Source organism: Arvicola amphibius, chromosome 8 (genome assembly GCF_903992535.2).
Source record: "Arvicola amphibius chromosome 8, mArvAmp1.2, whole genome shotgun sequence".
Taxonomy (NCBI): domain Eukaryota; kingdom Metazoa; phylum Chordata; class Mammalia; order Rodentia; family Cricetidae; genus Arvicola; species Arvicola amphibius.
Window position 1 is genome coordinate 100,620,302 of NC_052054.1, and position 21,687 is coordinate 100,641,988.

At 54.5% G+C, this 21,687-nt stretch overlaps 2 protein-coding genes across 2 annotated transcripts; both read right to left on the reverse strand.

Annotated features, from left to right (window-relative positions):
- Positions 1-2,578: 2,578 nt before the first annotated feature.
- Positions 2,579-8,859, reverse strand: Erfe (erythroferrone). The gene is made up of 8 exons (XM_038341111.1): positions 8,695-8,859; positions 6,655-6,777; positions 5,642-5,744; positions 4,757-5,019; positions 4,578-4,686; positions 4,401-4,491; positions 3,637-3,715; positions 2,579-2,677 (listed from the first exon to the last, which is right to left on the reverse strand). The coding sequence occupies exons 1-8, from the start codon at positions 8,857-8,859 to the stop codon at positions 2,579-2,581; spliced, it is 1,032 nt and encodes a 343-aa protein (XP_038197039.1).
- A 5,059-nt stretch (positions 8,860-13,918) lies between these two features.
- On the reverse strand, positions 13,919-21,465 carry Klhl30 (kelch like family member 30). The gene is made up of 7 exons (XM_038338385.1): positions 20,692-21,465; positions 19,505-19,640; positions 17,283-17,369; positions 16,798-16,953; positions 15,683-15,871; positions 15,214-15,359; positions 13,919-14,176 (listed from the first exon to the last, which is right to left on the reverse strand). The coding sequence occupies exons 1-7, from the start codon at positions 21,463-21,465 to the stop codon at positions 13,919-13,921; spliced, it is 1,746 nt and encodes a 581-aa protein (XP_038194313.1).
- Between the last annotated feature and the right edge of the window lie 222 nt (positions 21,466-21,687).

The following is a 21,687-nucleotide window of genomic DNA, read 5'->3' on the forward strand; positions in this document are numbered from 1 at the left end:
CTGGGTTAACTGTGTTTGTGTTAGAATGTGCTCTGGGTCTGTCCTTGTCAGAACCACCCCAGACATCTTGGACAGGCCCATGATGACTGTCATGTAGGTCATATGCTCTCACACTCATTAGAACTGTGTTGTGGGAGTAGGACCTTGCAGTGGGAGGATGGGGTGGCAATCAGGCTTTGTTCGGTCTTCTGTACAGAACACATGTTGAGCAGTTCCAGCAGGAACCCGGGTGCGGCTGGAAAGAGGCCCATAGGTAAGGGTACCTCTTGGAGTGCCGGTCCCATCAGGCCTCCTAAACAGCTACATTCAGCTCAGTCTCATTCCCTTAAAGGACTGTTGTTCTGGCTTTCACCCAGATGTTACCACCCACCACAGCATTAGACTCACTGTCAGTCTCAGGACTTGCATTGGGGGCCAAGTAAGGTACTGCTGCATAAAACAAGGTGCAAGGAATAAGACCCTAGACTGACTTCTGGCCTCCACATTCACATGCTCACACATGAATGTATGCCTGCACATACTACGTACAAAAAAATTATCTTTAAAATAACTGAATGTGGGCCCAGTGCACTGGCTCAGCTGGTAAAGATGCTTCCTGCCAAGCTTGGGGACCTTAATTCAGTCTCCACAAAGTAGAAGGAGAGATCCACTATTGTAGGCTATCTCATCTGATCTCCATAGCCACACCATGGTATGCATACTTCAACCTCCCAAATAAATGCAATTAAAAAAAAATGTAACTTAAAGAGCGTCAACGCTGCCCCTTCTTCAGGAAATGAGGCAGCAATCCTGCTCGGAGACTCGGACCAGGACAGCCTAGCATACAGAACAGAACGCCACCTAATCAGAAAGCAGAACACTTTAATTCAGTAAATTCTGTAGTAATGCAGGAATCACTCAGTGCCTCAGAGGTTATGACCCTTGTCCCTAAGTGCCACTGTCTGCTGGAAGACACCTGTAGCCTTCTTCTTTAGCAAGAGCCTCCCCTGCCACCTTCAGGGGGAGCCCCAAGACTGGAGGCATCTCTCCCTCTTTCCAGATCTCACCTCTCACAGTCTTCGGTGAGATATGCTGGAAAAAGAAGGTAATGAGCCTCAAGTCTGCCCTTCATTGTCACAGCTTTGTGTGATTCAGTACATAAATACATTCTTCCAGGCAGTAGGACAATAAATACTTTTAAGTTGCTGTGTAACACAGTGGTTAAGATATGTGCTTATGTGGCTTTCTCAAGGGTAGAAGATAACTTCTCTAACATGTCTGTGCCCACTGGATACAAAGTGAAGTCCAGAGAAGGGTGTGTCTACCCCATGTCCTTATCAAAGTGCCAGGGAGTCAGGATCCAGGCCAGTACAGTGCTTCCTGGTAGGGTGGGTACCAGCCCTACTGAGAATAGGGCCAGGCCCGCTCATGGACAGAGACCTCCATTCCCTTGTTGTGTGTTGGCAGCCTGCTTCAGGGGAGAAGTCTGATTATAGAAGGGCATTCAGGCTTGCTGTGGTAACCTCATCCTGAGGTCAGCTAAAAGACGAAACGGCTGGCAATTACTACTCTCTTGCCCCCAATTCCAGGCTTGAGCACTCCTGCTAGGCCAAGAGATCCTGAAGCATCTGGTGGGGATGGATGTGGTAGCGTCAACTCTTCATCAGCAGGCTATTGGGACCTTGGAGGTCCCAGTCCTCTCCACTGCCCGTGTAGGGCCAGTCCCACATTTTGTTAGAAATGAGTCTGCATTGAGACAAGCTGGAAGGCAGCCCTGCACCTTCTCATGGGAAGAATCCTCAGCCAGCTTCTTCACTACCAGGCCACCCGCTCTGCCATACCACGCTCTGCAGCAGGAGTGGGTCTCAGGAGGGATGCTTGTGAGCCAGAGCTTCAGAAGGGTTGGGAAAGGGTAGCCTTTGTAGGGGTGAAGATGGCCTGTCTGTGAAAGGGACGGCAGAGAAGTACAGATCCCATATGTTTAGGGTGCCCACTAAGGGGCCTGTAATTCATCTTGCTTACCCCAGAAGTAGAAACTGCTGCCAGGCCCGAGACCCTAGGTCCTGGAGGAAACACTGCAGGCAGAGGTATGGTCAATGTGACTGTGTATGGACCCAGGAATCTGTAGACAGGGTGTGTAGTCTAAGAAGACCTGGGCTTCCCTACTAAGCACTAAGGACCTACAATCATTTCCCCATAGCCCTGCCTTGTACAGGTACCTGTTCCAGGTAGTGGCCTAGCTAGAGTTCCATACAAGGTACTGAAGATACTGGGCCACAGGAAGGAATTTGAGGCTGTATGGAGACACAAGGGTGCCAGCTCTGCAGCTGGGGGTACAGCAAGTGCTACCAAATATGCAAAATGGTCCCAGAAGAGCCAAGCGGGGCTTATGATATCCACAAATTGCTGTTGGTTGTGGGAGAGCCTACTTCCTTCCGTTACCTCATCAGGAATGTGTAGGGTCGCTGTGCTGAGAGGTCTTGCAGTGCCCAGTGTGTGTAGAGGTCCACTGGGCTTTCTCTTGCACAGAGCCATTGTCATTTGACACTGTAGACATCAGACCACTGTGCTTGGTGAGGGCAAGAGCCCACAGCAGCCCTCACAGGCCCAGGAGGATAGCACTGAAGTGGGAGCCGCTGCGTACCATGAGGGAGGAGCCGCTGGCGTTGTCTAAGAAGACGGAGGTGTAGTGTCCTGTCTGCAGGGAAGGGCACGTGTCAGCAGAGGCCCTGGGCAGCCTGCAGTGCTCATTGTGGGTCATTGTCCACACTGTGACCTACTCTGCCCCACATGGGAGAAGGGACAGACCTAAGTCCAGAGCCCATGTTGACTAGTCTTGTGCTCAAAGCTAGTAAGTACATCTGGTTCTTACTCTTGCTCTCTAGTGTTTCATATCTTGGTGTATGGGAGCAAGCTCCTACCCAGAGCCCCACTGTGGTTAAAGAGGCTAGCAGGGTCCTCTGCCGCACAGCTTGGCTCCCAGGCCTGGCATGACTACAGTCATTGTGAGCACTGCTCCAATCTTGCTGCCCCAGCGTGGCCCACGCATAAGTAGCCTAACACTACCTGCCATAGTCAGGATTGAGATCCACCCAGGGTAGTTGCGCCTGAGGTCCCACATGGCGCATGCACCCTTAGAATTCAGCGGAATTCATGCTTCCAGCACTACAATTGGCTTGAGCCAAACTCCCATCCTGGTGCTTAGCAGAGCTCCGTCATACGTAAACACTCGGTCATTCCACACACTTTCCTTTTTAGTAAATCTGTTTTGACATCTGCATCCCTACCACTAGGCAGATCACAGTGGCAAGAGACTGTCACTGAGGTTCCGTGTAGAAAATAACTGTCCTGGGCCTCCCATAGTCCCAGAGGGCTCAGGTATCAAGTTCTGTGACCACCTTCCTGGCCTCCTGGGAAGGCCTGGATGACTGGAAGCACCTACCACATCATCAGATTCTTGTATTCTTCTGAAAGTGAGACTGTTGTCCCCCAACACAGGTCATGGGGCAAGAGCTGAAGGGAGAACGGGACCTAAAGCCTGGCTCTTTTTAAGCCAACACCAGCACTTCAGTATGTCTTAACGGTGCTATACCTAGTGACCCTGAACACCTGCCAACCCCCCCATACCTCCTGCATGGTCGGCACAGCCCCACACACCTGCAGATACAGGACACCATTTACTGAGATGGTGAAGAGCTCGCTGCTGTGCTCCATCCCCATGACAGTCTCCAGGGAGCTGCACACAAGACAGAAAGATGGTCAGCCTGTCCCCAGGCCTCACCAGCTTCATGCACAGTGCCCGCAGCAGCACCATTCAGCAATCGAGACCATGTACAGTGAAGTGCTAGGTGCAGAGCCATCATCCCTAGGAGGGGGTGTTTGAATCGGGTCATCAGAGGGAGGAAAGACTGGAACCGTGCACAGGGCACCAAGTGCTGGCTCTCTGATGGGAAACAAGTACAGGCTAAGATGGAAGGCAGCAGGCGACAGAAAGCCCAAAGCCAGATTAAATCTGAGACTTTCCCTGTTCATTCACACACCCTCCAGCTGTGCAGAGCACCTGCCCTGTGCCTGGCCTCCATTCCAGGTGCCAGGCAGAGGGGCCACAGCCCCTGTTCTCATGGACCAGATGAGGCCCACAGGGTGGACACTGCCAGCCATGAGCAATTTAAATCATTGGGGAAATTTCACAGGTGAGGTGCAGAAGAGTGACCAATGAGGGACCTTGTGGAATTCCCCCCAGAGCCCTTCCAGATATGGCACTCCCTCTGTCCTCTGAGTGAGGTTCTGGTGTCAGGAAGAGTCAGAAAGGAGGCAGAACAGAGAAGGTCCTGGGAAGGAGTTAGGCAGGATGGGGTCAGGGGGTCCCACACGCCCCAGCGGTAGTAGGAATGGAGGAGGCTCTCTACACTGGCACTCACGCATTGTGCTGACAGAGAGACTGGATGCAGATCAGCAGACGCAGACGTTCCCGGGGTCTCGGCGGTCCTCTTCGCGGCTGCTCTGTGAGCGCTGCAGGGAACACAAGCCGAGGTGGTCACGTGAGTGCTGTCAGGGCCAGGGCAGCAGGCGCCCCACCACCATGCCCCGGGCCTCACCCACGTGCAGAGTGGCGGCGAGAGCGTAGAAGCCAGACACTGGTGCGGTGTACTGGCCACTGGTCAGGTTCAAGCCTGGGCCTCTGCTGAAGGCTCCCTCGATGTTGGGCTAAGGAGCACACAGGCGAGGTCACCTGGGGTCCGACCCTGTTCCACCCTGCCAGCTGCGCCCCACTCACCAGGTAGTAGACCCCAAGCTCATGAAGCGCGCGCCGCTCCACCTGTGCATCCCGGCGCAGGCGACAGTGGAACGCGGCCTCAACGTGTGGCGCCCGTGCGCCATGGACCAGGGCCGCAGCCAGCACCGCCAACAGGGCACCTGGGCCCTGGTCGTTGTCATGCTCCTGGGTGGGCGGGACTCGGGAGGGGCTGCCTGAGGCTGGTGTGGTGAAATCGCTGGTGCAGTGCTTGGGCTCCGTGCTCTCCTGCTGCAGCACTGCGCCTGACACAGAGCGGTCAGTGGGCCCACCCTGCCCGCCGGCCCAGAGCCCTCGAGTGTGGGGGACTGAGGCTGGCAGCCCTCGTGAGTCCTGGGGACACTCCTCCCTGACCCTGCAGCTGCCAGTTTCCCTCCATGCTGTCTGCTTTAAGCTCCAGCAGGCACATATCCAGAACCCAGCACCCTCGTCCTTTAGTCTCCTCAATCGGCCACACCCATATTTTTGGAAAAGTTGTGTATAAATACCCATTGTGGCTACCGTGGAGACAACACAAAGGCTCTTCACCTGCTGGAAATGTATTTAAAACAAGCTGCGGGATGGAAGCAGTTCTCCCTGGTATAGCCAACTTCAGAAGATAGAGACAGCCGCTCCCCAGCCCTGGACTGGCCTCCTTACTCGGAGATGGGGGTGCTGGTCCCCAGTGAAGAACAGTGAAAGGCAGTCTGTCTTCCTCCATGAGGCCTCTGCCTGCCACATTTCTCCCACCCCCAACCCACCCCATGGCAGGTAGGACTGTCAACTGGAGAGCAATTTAGCGGGTGCTTGCTGGGTGCTGAAGTCTGCCCTGTAGAGATGCTCTTCTGGCTTACCACAGAGCACGTGCCCACAGGGTGGCTCCCTTACCTTTCAGCAATAGCTGGAACTCCTTCAGTAGAACTTCAGATGGGATAAGGGGGCCTGGGGGACCCTGAGGACCTGGTGGCCCTGGGGGTCCTGGCAGGCCAAGCTGGAAGGAAAGGTGGGTAATGAGAACATTTGAGGGGAGGACAAGGGTGACCCCTGCTGCCAGGTCCTGCTAGAGAGAGGCAGGCAGGTGAGCTCCCACGGTGGCTGTGGCCTCTTCCCCTCTTGGTGGAGGTCCTTGGGGCCCTCATCCCTCTGTCATCAAGCAGGGAGTGAAAGCCACAGGCCAGGGAGTGTGCGGATGGGTTTGTGCCCATATGAAGCTCACTAGGGCTGGCACAGGGCAGGGCAGGCTCTGTATGCAGAAGAACAATGCAGCTGCTTCGCCTGGTGTGATTCCCAGAGAAAGGACCATTCCAGGCTGCTTCTGAGGACTTGCATCTCGTTTTCACATGGGACACACTAGCAAGTCTCCACTGCACTTGGTTCTGGGGCCCCTGAAGGCATTTATACTGGTTTGGGTCAGAACCTAAGAGAAGGGAGTCAAGTTCCTGCCTGCATAGAGAAGCCTGGGCAAGGTCAGGTGGCTAAGGGTGCAGGGCCAACCCACACCTCTCAAGCAGCCAAGGCTGACCTCAATAGAGAGGACCGACTCACAGTAAGGCCCAGCCTTGATCCAGAGTCATTTTGAGGAGCTCAATACATGAGTCACCAAGTGCCAGCTTCCTGCCCAGGCCAGGACCATACTGAGAGGGTCTCCTGTACCATTCCATCAGTCTGAAGGTACTCTGATTCCCAAATACATGTTGGGCAAGCATCTCTCTCCGGGCATGAGGAAAAAGCTAGGGAGGACCTGGCATCCTAAGGGTATAGGGCGAATGACTGGAACCAGGCTCCTAACTCCAGGCTTGCTGGACCCCGGCTTCATATGTGATTCTTTCTGTGGCATTTGTTGTTGGGGACAGGGTGCTGGGGGGGAGGGGCTGATGAGGGTGGTAGCGCAAGCTGCTTACCTTCAGCCGCCTGGCCTTGGTCCTGCTCCTCCTCTTACTGTTGATGCCCTTGTCGCTCTGCCTAACGAAGAGCATCCAGGCATCCCGGGGATCCACACTGTGTGGATGTGCCATGGTCGGCTCCTAGAACACAGGTGGCCACGGGCTGGTTGGTTTGCTCTGTGGTGTTGCTTGGCAGCAGCCTGGACCTTGTCACTTGTGTTCTCAGAGGTAATATCATTGGTGTCATCGTTATCGTCATCATCATCGTCATCTCCCTCCCCCCCCCCCCCCCGCCATTCCCCAGCCCATGGAGGACGAAACCTCACTGCACTTCTGGGAGAGCCCAGGCTGCAGGAAGGTGCGAGGTGGGCCTCTGTAGCACGTGCTCTGAAACACATTTTCCTGTTCTTCCTTGAGATAGCCTAGGACAACATCACCACCCTTGAGAGCCACTGCCACCCACAGGTGCTTGGGAGGTGACTGTGAATCATGGCTGACAGCAGGTCCTCTTTTCCTTCTCTGCAGTCAGAAATCGCAAAGAGACCAACCAGCCTTGGGGCCACTGTGGGTGGTCACAGGCCATGGGAGATGCCATGACTCAAGGCCACTGCGTGGAACCTTTATCTTTCTTAACTCCCCCCCCCCTTTTTTTGTTTTTCAAGACAGGGTCTCTCTGTAGCTTTGGAGCCTGTCTTAGAACTAACTCTTGAACTCACAGAGATCCGCCTGCCTCTGCGTCCTGAGTGTTGGGGTTAAAGGCATGCACCACCACCGCCCAGCGTTCTTAACACTTCAGAAACACTGGCCCAAGTAGCCTAGATCTGAAAGGAGCCTCGTTTCCTGGCAGAGGCCTTTGGCAAATCGGACAGTCAGTGAGCCTCAAGCAGTCTGGGTCCCACACAAGGCTGCCAGCTGGGAAGGCAGTGACTCAGGGACCTTAGAAGAAGTCATGGGCACTTCAGTGTCTGATACAAAGACACAGGAACTCAGAATGACCCAAACCTGTGCCTTGTGGGTCACAGGCCAGGCTGCTATGCTGGCAAGATTGAGGCTTCTATGCTTTTTCCTGGACCAGTACCCTCATTGGAAATGTATGATGCAGTGCTTCCCATAATAGGTCAAGACCCTTCCAGGGGGACCAGTGAGCTGTGTATGGGCTCAGACACCTGTTAGCCATGTTGGTCTGGGGTCCTAGGAGTTGGCTTGGGGTTAGGCAGCTGCCCTGGCCAGTCATGTTCCATCTATAAGGGAGCTGGTGACGCCTTGACACTCCAGAGAGAGTTCAAGACCAAAACCCCACTGGTAAATTCTAGCCCACTTCTGCTTCCCGTTGATTAGGTCTTGACCTCATGAAAGTTTTAAAGACTGATGGCTGTGGGGGAGGGGGTAATACCAACTCAGAGAGGCGGCTGGGTGAGACAGGATGGGATGGTGGAAGGGACCTTAGGATACCTTGCAGAAGGAGCCCAGGGTTGTAACCATCCCCAGCTGTCTTAGTGAATGTTTTGTTGGCCTCTGGGGTGCCGAGGACAGAACTCTGGCCTAGGGTCTCCTTGTGACTGGCCCACAGAGACTCTCCCAGGAGCCCTTGCTTCCAGGGATGAGTCGCTCCAGTGAGGGCTGCCAATTCGCGCTCTGCCCCAGCCTGCATTCCCCCCCCACCACACACACACAAACCCCCACCCCAGCATTTCAGGTGGAGATCTTGGGAGAGAAGGGAGGGGCAGAGCCTGGTTATATCAGTCCTTTCTCACGAGCAGTCACCTAACACCTAAGTTAGAAAGTCGCCTAACAAAAAGGAGCTGGATCTGAGAGCCCCTCTCTTCTGCTAGTCTTCGAGTTTTGCTCCGAGCAAGTTATCTGCTTCTCACACCTTCCTCAGCTTCAACTACTGGCTTAGTAGAATTCTGCCGCAAAGCCACCACACCGTGCTGACGGCGCAACCACACAACCCTTGGTCTCACTGAGCCCCTGCCCGAGGCATTTGGGGTGCTAGACACTTTCCTTCAGTCTCTGGTCCCCTGGGACAGGGAAGTCTGGGGCGCGGGTGCATCTTACCGGTGGGCTGTCAGCATGCGAGGTGGGCAGCTCGTTCCCGGGCAGCCGCGGATGTGCCTGGTTCCCCCCAGGCGCGGCAGGCTCCGGGAGGCCCATGGCGGCGGTGATCACGTTGGCGCAGGTGAGCAGCAGGAGAGCTCCTGCCGGGCTGTGAGCGGAGGCCATGCGGGCGGTGGCGACAGCGGCAAGCGAGCGCAGCGGGTCAAGTCCGCGCCTTATAACGCGCTTGAATCCCCGCGCGCGCCGCCCTCTTTGCCGTCGCCCCCTCGCGGTTCGGGCGCGCGCAGCAGGCACCGGGGACCCCGAGAGAAGGCGGGCTCCGGTGGAAGTCCACCTCCACTTACAGCTAACCTCTGTCCTGCTGCAGCCCTGGGCCAAGTGTCGTCTCCTAATCCTGCACCTTCAGCTCTGTAAGACCCCCTTTTCTCCAAGGACACACAAGAACCCCACTCCACCATTCTGCGTGTCCTCTGAGCGCCCCAGGCTCCCTTCCATTTCTCCTGATGCCCTGCAAGTCCTAGGCCTTGATGACTTGGAGTATGGAGGCCCTCATGGCTTCTCCCTTTCAAGCTTGGGAACCCGGAACTCTTGTGAGGTGCTCCTGCTCTTCCCCACGCAGCCACCAGATGTATCTTCAATATTGGAGCCTCTCCGACTCCATCGACAATGCTAACAGCTACAGAGCACAGACCCAGCCTGGCAGGAAGGACAGACCCTTCTGATGCCCTAAGCCAGGTGTAGGGGCAGATGGAACCCAGGCTGCCCATGGTGCATCCAACCGGGACAGATGTGGTAAACCCTGAAGGTCTGATCTGGGAGAAGATCAGGTGGCCTCCTCCAAATAGGCAGGCCCTCTCTGCCTTGGGCAGCTGTCATTGCACTGGCTTGAGATAAGCCAGCACACCTGGCTTTCTTTGGGTTTATTTATTTATTTAGTTTTAATCTTAAATTCTCTCTCTCTCTCTCTCTCTCTCTCTCTCTCTCTCTCTGTGTGTGTGTGTGTGTGTGTGTGTGTGTGTACACACACACATGCACAAGCATGTGAGTGCTTGTGCCCTTAAAAGCCCAAAGAGGGACTCTGATGAGGGGGCTTGATTTAGGGAGCATGACCCTAAGATGTTAAGCGGCCGTACTTCCGTCACAGCGAGGGCCCCAGCTGCAGGGCTGACATAAGGAGCTGCTACCATGTGAAAGTAGTTATTTTCCCAGTAGACTGTACTAGTGACATCATGGGTTCTTCCAGAGGGCCCAGATCCAATCGGTTCTGATGCTGGCATGGCTTCCTGGACCCTAGCTCAAGGTAATGACGCAGCCCAGGCCAGGCCCCTGGCGCTAGGACTCTGGGCTTTCAGGAAAGGCTCCTGATTGTTTGCAGAGTCCCATTTGGACACAAGTCTCTCTGGAGGACAGTGCACAACGAAGCTCACAGGGCACTAGGAATGGGGTCCAGAACCCACAGTACTGATGGAACAGCACCCCTTATTTAGAAGTGGAACCCTTGAGGGTGGTGCCTGCATCTGGGTAGAGCTGTTGAATGAGTGGCCGTAGGACAGGGCAGGCGTGGCTTGGAGTGACCTCCCCATGTGCCTTCTTGCCTGGCAGAAATCTAATCCTCATTCTTGTGCCCTCATGTCATGGCCTTGTCCAGGCTTCCTGGCAGTTCAGCGAGCCAAGCTTTCCCAGTGTCCCACTTCCTCCAAAGGAAGGCTGTTGGCTGGTGAGGTCATTGGGATGCAATCTCCGCTTACTCAAAGGCAACGGGAGCCCACCCGAGGCCGACTACCTGTGTGGCCTCAAGAGCACAGGTGGGTAGCTGTGGGGTCACCTGGTCTGCCTACCACACGGATGGACCATCTGTGCTCAGATCACATGACTGTCCCCGTCACATAAATGGAGAAAATGGAGCATGGAGCTGGGGAGTGTCGGGGAGTCACCAAACGAAAACGTATCCAGGCCCAGCTGCCATGCCTTACAGTCAGCGGCTCTGTGGGCTCCGAGTGCTCCTTTGGGCTCTGAGTGCTTCTGCTTGCTCTAAGTGCTCCTAAAGACTCTGAGTGCTCCTGAAGACTCTGAGTGCGCTCCCAGGATATGGTGGTTTTGAATAAGAATGGCCTCCATAGGCGCATATATTTGAATGCTTGGCCACCAGGAATTGGAACTGTTGGAAAAGATTAGAAGGATTAGGAAGTGTGGCCTATTGGAGAAAGTGGGTCACCGAGGATGGGCTTGGAGGTCCCAAAGCCCATGTGAGGCCTCGATTCTCTCAGCCTATAGATCACAATGTAGCTCTCGGCTATTTCTCCAGCACCATGCACCCCACTATGCTCACTTCCATGATGATAATGGGCTAAACCTCTGAAACTGTAAGCCAGCCCCGCCCCATTAAATGCTGTTCCTTTGCAGGAGTTGCCTTGGTCACGCTGTCTCTTCACAGCAATAGAACAGTGATTCTATTCTATCACGGGGTCTCCAAGTGTTCTTGAGGCCTCTGAGGATGTGCTCCTGCGGACTCTATGTCCTCACTAGAAGCCTCATTAGCTTCAAACATCTAGTTCTGGTTTCCCTTGGGACTCTGAGAAATGATTCTTTGGCTGCCTGTGGCCTTCCCTGCATTACATGTGGGTCTGTCTACAGAAGGATCTCATGAGAGTCCAGCGTGCCCAAGCTTTTGTGTGGTGTGCTGGTGAGTGTCCCCTTTCCCACCCGCTCTGTGTCCTGAGGGTGGCTTTAGGGGACTGTGCCAGCACCCTCTTTCCCCTCCCTAGGTTCTGGTTGGTTTGGCCAGGGCGGCACTAGCAGGAGATGGGGACCGGAGAGTTAGGGACATCTCTTCTGCACAGCAGGCACTGTGGCTATAGCTGTGCTCCCCGGCAGCCCTCTCAGCACCATTCACCGTGTCACAGGGTCCCCAGAAGCAGGTGGTCAGGGTACCCTGTGTTGCTAGCTCTTGGCATTTCCACAGCCCTGCCTGGACTCCCTTGAAGCTGCCCTTCAGCTGGAGACACCCTTTAGACTCTCAGCTCCCTAGCTGGAGGAACTTTCCTCTTGGAACACTGAGCATGCCACTGACCCATACAGGCCAGATGAGGCACAATTCAGAAAAGCTGAGGACCATGCCCTGGACAGCATGTGTTCCCACGCCAGGACTTCCCCCGCTCACACTTGTTCAGAGATGCATGGCCTTTCCAACTTCCCAGTTCTTTCTTTCTTTCTTTCTTTCTTTCTTTCTTCCTTCCTTCCTTCCTTCCTTTCTTTTTTTGTGTTTTTTTTTTTTTTTTGAGACAGAGTTTCTCTGTGTAACAGCCCTGGCTGTCCTGGAACTCACTCTGTAAACCAGGCTGGCCTCAAACTCCTAGAGATCTGCCTGCCTCTGCCTCCTTAGTGCTGGGATTAAAGGTGTGCATCACCACTGCCCGGCCCAACTCCCCATTTCTGATTAGTCAGTGGCACTCTTTTTCAGTCTTTGCCTTTGAACAGCCCTGGGGCTTAGAAAACACAGTAGGACATTCGCCATGGGCAGAGTCCTCACACTGTTTTTGCCAAATCCATCAACCACAGGATGAGAGCTACATCCTGATCTGCAGGTGGAGAGAGACTGGACCTGGCATGGGCTATTGAAACCTGAAAGTCTCCCTACATTCCTACAGCCCCATCATCCCCCCCCCCCTCCTCCAGCTAACACACTTCCTCTAGGAAGGCCATCCTTCCTAATCCTTCTAATCCTTTCAAACAGTTCCACTCCTGGTGACTAAGTATTCAAATGGCCTATGGGAGCCATTCTTATTCAAACCACCATACCCTGGGAGCCCTTAACCCAAGTTTGGATTCCCTTCTGTTAGAAACAAACACCCACATACCCTGCCCTATTTGATCTCTGAGTTAGTCTAGGAGCAAAGTGAATCTGGACTTGCAAAAGCAGGATGGAACTGAGTTCTGTGCTCAGAACCCAGGGGTGTCAGGGGCCACTCCAGTCCCCTGGGCTGGTCCTGGAGAAGTCCACATGCAGTGGGAGCTGGGGCCACTCAAGGCCTCAGTGGGCTAGTAGCTGGTGCTGGCCCAATCAACTCCCATCCTACAGTCTAGGTCCTCGCTAGACTAACAGACAGACCACGCCACTCACACACAGTGAGGGTCCTTTATTGTTTGGTTACAAATCTAGTGCCTTGTTCTGGAGGAGAAGAAGAGGGAGAAGAAACAAAGGAAGTAAAGATGGAAGGGAGGAAAAAAACCACAGAGAATATGTGGAGGCTGAGCCACACACAACCTCAGCCAGTCTAAATCCCATCCCAACCAACAGAGGAGCCCATCAGATATTAGCCCCACCCCATCCCAGCAGACCTCTGGAAGCAAACTTCTGACACAGCCAGGGGCCATCTCCAGAAGTCCCTGAAGACTAGGGTGAGGGGTCGCGTATCAGATATTTACATTATAATTTATAACAGTAGCAAAATTACAGTTATGAAGAAATAACAAAACAATTTTATGGTGTGTGTGGGGGGGGTCAACACAACATGGGGAACGTATTAAAAGGTCTCAGCATTAGGAAGATTGAGAGCCACTTTCTAAGGGGATCCTCCACTGCCCCGTACCACATCCCCCTGCCTTCCTGGTGTCTCCTCAGGGGCTGCTTTCCTGGTGTCAAAGGTACCCCTGGTGGGGCAGGAGCCACCTTCATCCCAGAAGCAGATCTGTAAACACGGTACCAACATGTGGAAGCCAGGGATGGGGAGAACCTGGCCTTTATCCAGCCACCCCATGTGGGGTGAATGTTTATTCTGAGGAAAGAGGGGAGAGAGGAAGCTGTTGGCATGGTCAAAGAGCTGCGGTGAGCACCCGAGCTTGAGGTCCTGGCTCAGAGTTCTGGGTACCCCATTGAACCCCTAATTTGTGCAGCTTCCCCCCAAAAGCATGGATGGGTAGAGCAAGAAGAGCTGACACGTTGGAGCCTGTTTGCCCGGCGAGTGTAATCCAGGACCCTTCAGCTTCCTTCTCTGAGGTCTGCAGAGCTCTCTCCCCCACCACATTTGTGTCAGGGCCTCACTCTCACCGCTGGTTGCAAAGTTTGGTAGCACTGGAGATCAGAGCTATGTCCTCAGCGGTGACATCTGATATTGAGCCCAGCCCAAGCCCTGGAGGGGGCAGCAGCTCACAATGAACAGAAGACAAGCACAAAAGGAGCCATTCTGCAGAGTAACGAAGACGTGACCCAGGAACACCTCCCTTCCTAGTGTTCCTGACCGGCCCCGGGGCTGAAGGGCTGCGTCCACTTCGAGATGTCCAGAAAGATGGTAGAGGCCCCATGGTAGAGCCAGAGACGGGGCAGGGAGCCGTGACGGGCCCAGGAATCCCTCACAGTGTCGTAGGCCTCCATTTCCACGTGGTAGTCACCGTCCATGCCTTGCCAGCGCCCGCCTGTCACATACAGCGCATCACCCAGAGAGACCAGGGCGCCGTTCTCGTGTAGGCTGTGCTGAGACTGCACCTGCGGATGGCAGCTGTCAGGGGCCAGTGGGCAACTGGAGGGTGGAAACAAGGATGCCCTTGGTGGGGCTGGGGACAGCCAGCTGACCCTGAATCCCTGAGCTCATCCACTGCCCACTGTGCTTATGGCAAAGACTTTACTAGTGAGGCCGTGGTCTCTCACCAACCTGCATCTAACAGGATGTCTCTCTCCTTCAGGCTCTGGTGTCAAGGATCCAAATGGGGTGCTGAGTCTGAGCCCAGAGCTGCCTCCAGCGGGGTCAGTTTGAGCCTTGGCTGCACTGCAGCTCCAGTGAAGAGGACAGATGAAGAAGAAAAAGCCTGTGTTGCCTCCACATGAAGGTGCTCAGAGAAGCAGCCCCCTGGCAGGCTTGCTCTCTACCTCTTCCACTACCATAATGGGGCCTCCAGTCAAGGAACATTGAAACCGGAGGGCAACTGTGGGCAGTGGGACTCAGGGGGCCCTCTGTCCTCAGGATGGCTCATCAGGTTCCTAGGACTGAGAATTGAGTGGTAGGTGGACTGGTTTAGAGCATCCAGCCTGAAACTGAGGAGAGAGGCCAGGCTCTGGTTCCTTGCAATGGAGTCTAGATGGGCTCACCTCCTACCCCTTCCTGGGCCCAGTGGCTAAAAAGGAGGGGCAAGTTGAGATGGTACTCTCTGTCCTCGTAGCTCAGGATCTGCCCGCTTTTGATTTCCCATGGGGTAGGATGCCCACCACCCTACGGCTAACAAATGATTCTTCCTTTCTATCTTTGGCTGCCCCAGAGGCACTCAGCCTGAACATGGATTTGATTCCTGAGAAGGGAACACAAGAATTCAGAGGAAAAGGACTTGACAGTGACCAGCAGCTATGGTCTGTGTCTCCATCGTCCCTGGTACTGTGGGACCACCCTATTTTCTAGAGAGAGGCTGGAGGCCTGCCCTGCGTCTCTGTTGGCATCTGGGTCATTCCTCCACACCCCCATTCTGTTGCATCGTCAGGAGTTCAGCAATACTCCATGAGGGGCGGGCAGAGGGAGGCACGGGGAGACTCACCTTCTGCCACAGGTTGGCCCCCGGGTCATACACATAGACTTTCTTGGTGTTGTCACCAATGAGATAGAGGGCTCCATTCAGGGCAGCGCAGCGTGGAGAGGACAGGTACTTGGGCAGGAAAGGTGAGGCGATCACACTCCATGCATCTGCAGGGCACAAGGATGGGCAACTTCACCAGGAGGAGGGGCAGCTCCTCACTGGGGAAGGTCATGAGGGCTCCGCTCTGAGGGTTCCAGAGCTCCGGCACCCTCACTGCCTATGGAACAAGCCTGGGCCAGTGGGATGTGAGGCCTTGACTGCCTCTCAGTGGGACATGAGGGGTGCAGGAGGGGTTTGATCTGGCCGCCCTCCCGCCTCGTTCCCACAGGCTTTGAGGTGTCCCTGGGGCTCTGCATCTATCCAACCCACATTTCCCCCCTCCCGGACCTGTCCCCCTTGGGAGTACAGGCCATCAGGGAGGCCTGCCCACCTGTCACGGGGGTGTAGCACTGGAGAGCCAGCCTGTTGTACTTGCAGGCGCTGGAGCCCACTAGGTAGAGGCGGCCCTGGCAGCTGGCAGCCGAGAAGTTGCTGACATACTTGAGGGCTGGGCTGACGGGAGTCCAGCTGTCCGTATAGGGGTCGTAACGCTCCACCTCTACCGCATCCAGGGCAGTGCCTACGGAAGGATGTCCTTAGCTAGGTGGGAGCTGGGCACTGGGGTCTAGACACAGGAGAGGGTCCTGAAAATGTAGGGTGGCAGAGATGGCTCTAGGGCTCCAGGAAGGGAAGGTGAATGATGGAGGTAGAACCTGGGGAAGGAGTGAACTGGGCCCCCTCATAGGCAGAGCCTTTCTAAGACCACACCAAGAAGTGGTATGGGGGTGGGATAGTGGGCACTGGTCTCTAGGGCAAGTCCTGGGAGAATAGGTTGTAAGGCATAAGACTATGACAATAGCCCCCAGTGGAATGGATGAGCCAATTGTAATAACTTATTATGAGGTACATGCATCTGTGAGAGCCCAAGGCATGAATCTCTGAGCACCCCAAGGTGCTTGGGTCTCAGGTCTATGGGTTCTCTCTGTTTCCTGGCCAGGAACACAGCAATTATTAGAGAAAAGGGCAGTCGCCTAGACAGGCATTAGAAATGGCTTCACTCCACTGTTGCCTGTGGCTCTTTGGGGCCACCTCTGGGTCTTATTTTGATATTCGTCTAACCAGTATGCTCTCCAGAGAAAGTCTTCGCTGTAGCACTGGGGTGTCTTGGTGATGAGGTGGTCCCTGTGTCAGGCTGATATCAGGATGGAGGTCACTGTGAGTCATTCACCTTCAAGACTTCTCAGTGACCCTGAGCTGAGGTTTGAGTTCCTGTTTTTGGGGTGTGTGATCATTCCTGCTGGTTCTGCTTCTCTGAGTTCTCCAGGATAGGAAAACAGGGGCTGTCTACTGAAGATGGCCCAAAAAGGGGTTCTGAGGACAACCTGCCTGGGGTTCACTGCCTCCAGAAGGCAGAGAGCTCTCCCCAGCAACATCCCCAGTGAGGGATGGGGTGAGGATCGGTGGCTCTAGGAATGAGGGGCATGGTGAAGGGGAGGGAGACCTCACCACCTATGGCATAGATCTCTCCATTCAGAGCTGTACTGGCGTGGTTCGTGCGGGCCTTCAGCATGGGTGCCACAGGCTTCCAGACAGCTTCCTTCAGCGGGAAGCACCAGGCTTGAGTGGTTGACCAGGTGTCTGTTTTGGTGCCCCGTGAGCCACCTGCCAGAGAGAGGTTCAGTACACACAATGGTGGCTCCTAGCACCTGTCAGCAGACTGAATTTTTATTCATTTGCTTTAGAATTGTTTTGGTTTTTGCTTGTTTGCGTCAGGCTGGCCTCAAGCTTGCTGTATAGCTAAGGATGACCTTGAGTTTCTGATCCCCAGCCCCCATCTTTACCTCTGGAAATCCCTCACTTTCAGGTGTGTAGAAAGGTCTGGAAAGTCTTTAGTAGACTTTTCAGGTTCCTGTTGGGTGGGAGAGTTGTTTGGAGAGGCTGGTGCAGTACCAAGTTGATCAGGGTATCTTTAGGAGCTCTGGGCCACCCACCTGTGACATAGACGTCACTGTTGAGCGCTGCCAGGGAGAAGCCCCACTTGTGGTAATCAGGGAAGTCTGGGAGTGCCATCCACTGCCCTGGTGGGAGAGAGGCAGAAGGTCAGAGTGGCAGTGTTCCTGCAGGTCCTCTGCTCCCATGACTACCCTGGCTCCATTTTTAGAAACTGAGTGCAGGAACGCCCCCCTCCCCCCCATTAGTGATGAAGAAACAGTGTCAGAGACATCCTGGGTGTCCCAGCTCATTGCTTTCCCCGCGGCACCCCTTAGAGCCTGGGCCCCAGCTGGACAAGAGTTGAACAAGGGTATAAAAGGCAGCTCAAGATCTGCAGGCTGCTGGCACCCTGGCCTGAAGCCCACCCTGCTGACTGTAAATGGACCTACTACGCCTCTGTCACAGAGGGTATCGACCGTGTGTGGGCCTTACGCATCCTTTTATCCATTCATCCTGAGCCTCTCTCCGTTTACAAGGCAGACAGGATATCCAGAGAACGAGATACCGGCTTTGCAGCAGGTAGAGCGGAGTCCAAATCCTGGCTTGCATGCACCCGTTGTGTGACCTTAGACAAGGCCCAGCCTCAGCTTCCCTGTCTATAGAATGGGGGTGAACTGGATCTGAGAGATGGCTCAGCCAGTGAAGGCTCTTGTCATCAAGGCTGATGATCTGAATTTGATCCCTAGATGTCACATGACAGAAGATAACCAATTCCCGCAAGTTGTTTCCACCTGTGCACCATGGCGCGCGCACACCCCATAGATAGATAGATAGATAGATAGAGAGATAGAGAGATAGATAGATAGATGATAGATAGATAGATGATAGACGATAGATAGAAGATAGATAGATAGATAGATAGATAGATAGATAGATGATAGATAGATAGATAGATAGATAGATAGATAGATAGATAGATGATAGATAGATAGATAGATGATAGATGATAGATAGATAGATAGATAGATAGATAGATAGATAGATAGATAGATAGATGATAGATAGATAATAGATAGATAGATAGATAGATAGATGATAGATAGAGAGAGATAGATGATAGATAGATAGATAGATAGATAGATAGATAGATAGATAGATAGATAGATAGATGATAGATAGATTTTAAAAGGTGTGGGTGTGGTATGAGATATGGGACACATGGGAAGTGCCCACCAGTGGAGGTTGTTAGGCTGCTGTCGCTGTTGTGAGGGACAGAGCGATGAGGAGAGCTTTGAAAGAAACCATCATGAGATCAAAGGCGTGGGAAATCAAACCCTATGAATGGACTCGTTGCAAGTGTTTGTGGGAGACCGGGCCTTGGGGAAGTCCCCTGGAATACTGTTCACTGTTTATGACAGTTTGGGAACATGTAGAATTCTAGGACTCACAGCGAGCCGGGCCTGGCATCCTGGACGGGAACGGACTGTCCCCTGATTCATGTCTGTGTCACCCCAGGGTGAGGATGGCCCAACAATCAGCAGACCGTTGTTGCCAGCCAGCTGCTCTCTCCTGACGTCAACCCCAAATCCCTACTCGTCAGTCTCTGACCTAGTCTGCTGGCTTTGGGCTTCCTCCAGCCCGCCAGAGCTGATGCAGTGGGTGCTGGCGACCTGCCTCAGTCCTGGAGCCAACCAGCCCACATCAGCTCTTTCCCAAGAGCCCTCCTGGGCAGACAGCCTGTGGGGTGCCCTATCACCCTTCCCCAGGCCTCTTTACAACCATGGGAACCCATTTCACAGATGAGAAAAATCAAGACACACCCAGGGAGGTTAAATGACCTGCCCCAGGGTCAGATTGGATTCCAGTTTGGGCTGATGCAGAAGCTGAACTTTAACTTCTGTGCTGTCTACACCCTCTTAGCTCCCATTTCCCTGCTAGAGCCTTGGTTCCCACACTGGGTGCACAGGGCAGGGGAACCTAGGGCAACTAATGGGCTAAGACATCCACCCTGAGTAGCACGGTCTGGGCTAGGAGACCTTTTATCCCAGCCCCCAGGGCCTAAAAAAAAACCAGAGGTGGGGCTTCTACCTGACTGAGAACCAACTGAAAGTATTACCCAGCACCTTGTAGCCTCCAGGCTCCCCTGCTAGCCTGGTAAGGTCTGACACGCAACCTTCTGCAGGTAGGGCTTTGTCAGGTCCCCCTTTCTCTGGACACCTCACTGGCTCTACCCCAAGGTGGTGCGTGGATCATGTCCAGGACAAGCATGGCAGGTACTCACTGGCCTTGGTGTTGTAGAAAGCAAAGTTCCCAGTGTGGCGGCTAGGTTCTTCACCACCCTCCTCGTCCTCCTCCAGTGCCCGCCCTCCTACGACCACCAGTACCTCCTGCATCTTCTGTGGGTGGCCAGGAAGTTCCTGTGGGTGGGAGTCAGGTCAGAGTGGCCAGCTACTGTCTGTCCAGTGCAAGGCCCCATGGGTGTTGATCTGTCAGTGTCTGTGCTTGAGGTTAGGTGGGCCTTAGTGTGTGCGTATGCATCTGTGAGCACCTGTGCATGCATGTTTGCATGGACTGGGCATGGTAGTGCACACACCTGCCCTGTGAACACCCCTACCCCATGACTACCCCCACCCCATCCACACACCCTTACCCAGGGCACAACCCCAACCTATCCATACCCTTACCCCCTGCACGCCCTAACCCATCCTACCCTTACCCAGGGCACACCCCCACCCTATCCACACTCTTACCCAGGGTACACCCTCTGCACACCCCCACCCTATCCACACTCTTACCCAGGGCACACTCCCACCCCATCTATCCCCCCACCCTGTTAAGAGCTGTGTCTCTCAGAAGTCACAAAGGGCTTCCCCAGGTACTCCAGATTATCCTTGGGGCAACCACAGCTAGGCCTGTCGCTCTGTCAGGACCCGCCTGCTGCCAGCCCACTGCCAGCATGAGCAGGACTGGAACTCCATACAGGTTCAGTTGGAGCCCCCTCAGGAGCCCTTGGTGCCAGTTACAGTCCCAACAGTGTAGCTGGGCCAATGTCCTGGATAGTTCTCCCTCATCATCCTCCCATTCAAATCCTGTGTTTTCCTCCAGTTCACCTTGTGCCCAGCTCTGATGCTGAGTCCTCTAGGGAATTCTTCTGACTGTCCTCGCCAAGACGCCCCTAGAATCCTCCCAGTGCTGGCCTTTCCACTGTGCGTTAGATCTGTATTTAGACTCATCTTTATTCAGCGGTAGGCTTCTTAAAGATAGAGACAGGTCTAGATTCTTCCCCTGGTACTCAGAGCGAGGCACACCTGATAAATGAATCGTGATGCTCTCTTGGGGGACCAGTCTTGGCAGGGAGCCATACTCAGTTGGGCACTTTGAGGGTGCCCACTCTTTTCTCCCCATGTAGGTGGGAACTCTAGGCTCCTCCTCCATGCCTTGGGTGGAAGTCCCCTGCCCGTCACTCACCCCACTGTGGCCCTGGGACAGGGCCTCCTGGCATGCCTCTGACTCCTGAATCAGCGGCTCTGTGGCCAGCAACTGCTGTACACGGGGCCTCGGCACAGCATCCAGATGCACCAGGCTAAGGAGCTCTGGCAGATGGGCAGACCGGTCCTGGGGGTCATGGCGCACCCAGCGCAGCAGGGCCTCGAGCCGACTCTGCTCCGGTTGTACCTGCAGCAGGTCACTGGCCAGACAGGTGGCCAGCCGGTCTCTAGGCAGCTGCAAAAACTCATCCTCCTGAGCCACTGCCTCAAAGTTCTCCCGCAGGAAGGCCCAGGCTTTGGCCGCCACGCCTAACAGCCCCTGCTGCTCCCCAAACTCGCAGATGCCCAGGCAGTTGGTGGCATCTAACTGCTGCTGGAGGTATCGGCCACAGACCTTCTGCACAGTGGGGAAGTGAAGGCGCGAAGCGGTGCGGGTCAGCGCCTCCACGTTCTTCTGGGTGATGGTCAGCCGGCCAGTGTACACAAAGTCCACCAGCTGTGCCACCGCGACCGGCTCTACGTCGCGCAGCTCCACACGGGCCGAAAAGCTCTCAGCAAAGTCTCCAGCAAACATTGCGTGGAAGTAGGGGCTGCTCAGAGCCAGAAGGCTGCGGTGGCAGGGCAGCTCCTGGTTACCAACCAGGAGAGTGACATCGGCCAGCTTGGGCAGGGAACGCACACGCTGCAAGCCGTCCAGCATGTCTTGGGCATGTGAAGGCAGATGGAAGTCCAGGTTGTCGAGATTCCTCACCATGATGAGTGCCCACAGAGATTCTCGTGGCCTACCCTCGTCCCCAGAAGTAGAACCTGGGGCTTGCCTGAGCACCTAAGTAAGAAAACAGGGTCAGATATGAGAGCTACCATCTCATTCACCTGTGATTCATTGTATGACTGTCTGGGCACCAGTCATCCCTACTTGTGGCAAGCACCCACCTACTATATGTTGCCAGTGTGGGGGCATTTTGGGCATCCCACA

Coding starts and splice junctions, on each gene's coding strand:
- Erfe (XM_038341111.1), bottom strand. CDS start 8,859: ATGGCCTCCGCTCACAGCCCGGCAGGAGCTCTCCTGCTGCTCACCTGC. Junction 5,745..6,654: donor CCAAGGCCAGGCGGCTGAAG/GTAAGCAGCTTG, acceptor CTTTCCTTCCAG/CTTGGCCTGCCAGGACCCCC. Junction 4,492..4,577: donor CGCCGCCACTCTGCACGTGG/GTGAGGCCCGGG, acceptor TGTTCCCTGCAG/CGCTCACAGAGCAGCCGCGA.
- Klhl30 (XM_038338385.1), bottom strand. CDS start 21,465: ATGGTGAGGAATCTCGACAACCTGGACTTCCATCTGCCTTCACATGCC. Junction 15,360..15,682: donor GTGCTACACCCCCGTGACAG/GTGGGCAGGCCT, acceptor TGTGCCCTGCAG/ATGCATGGAGTGTGATCGCC. Junction 14,177..15,213: donor GGGCCAACCTGTGGCAGAAG/GTGAGTCTCCCC, acceptor TGCCATCCGCAG/GTGCAGTCTCAGCACAGCCT.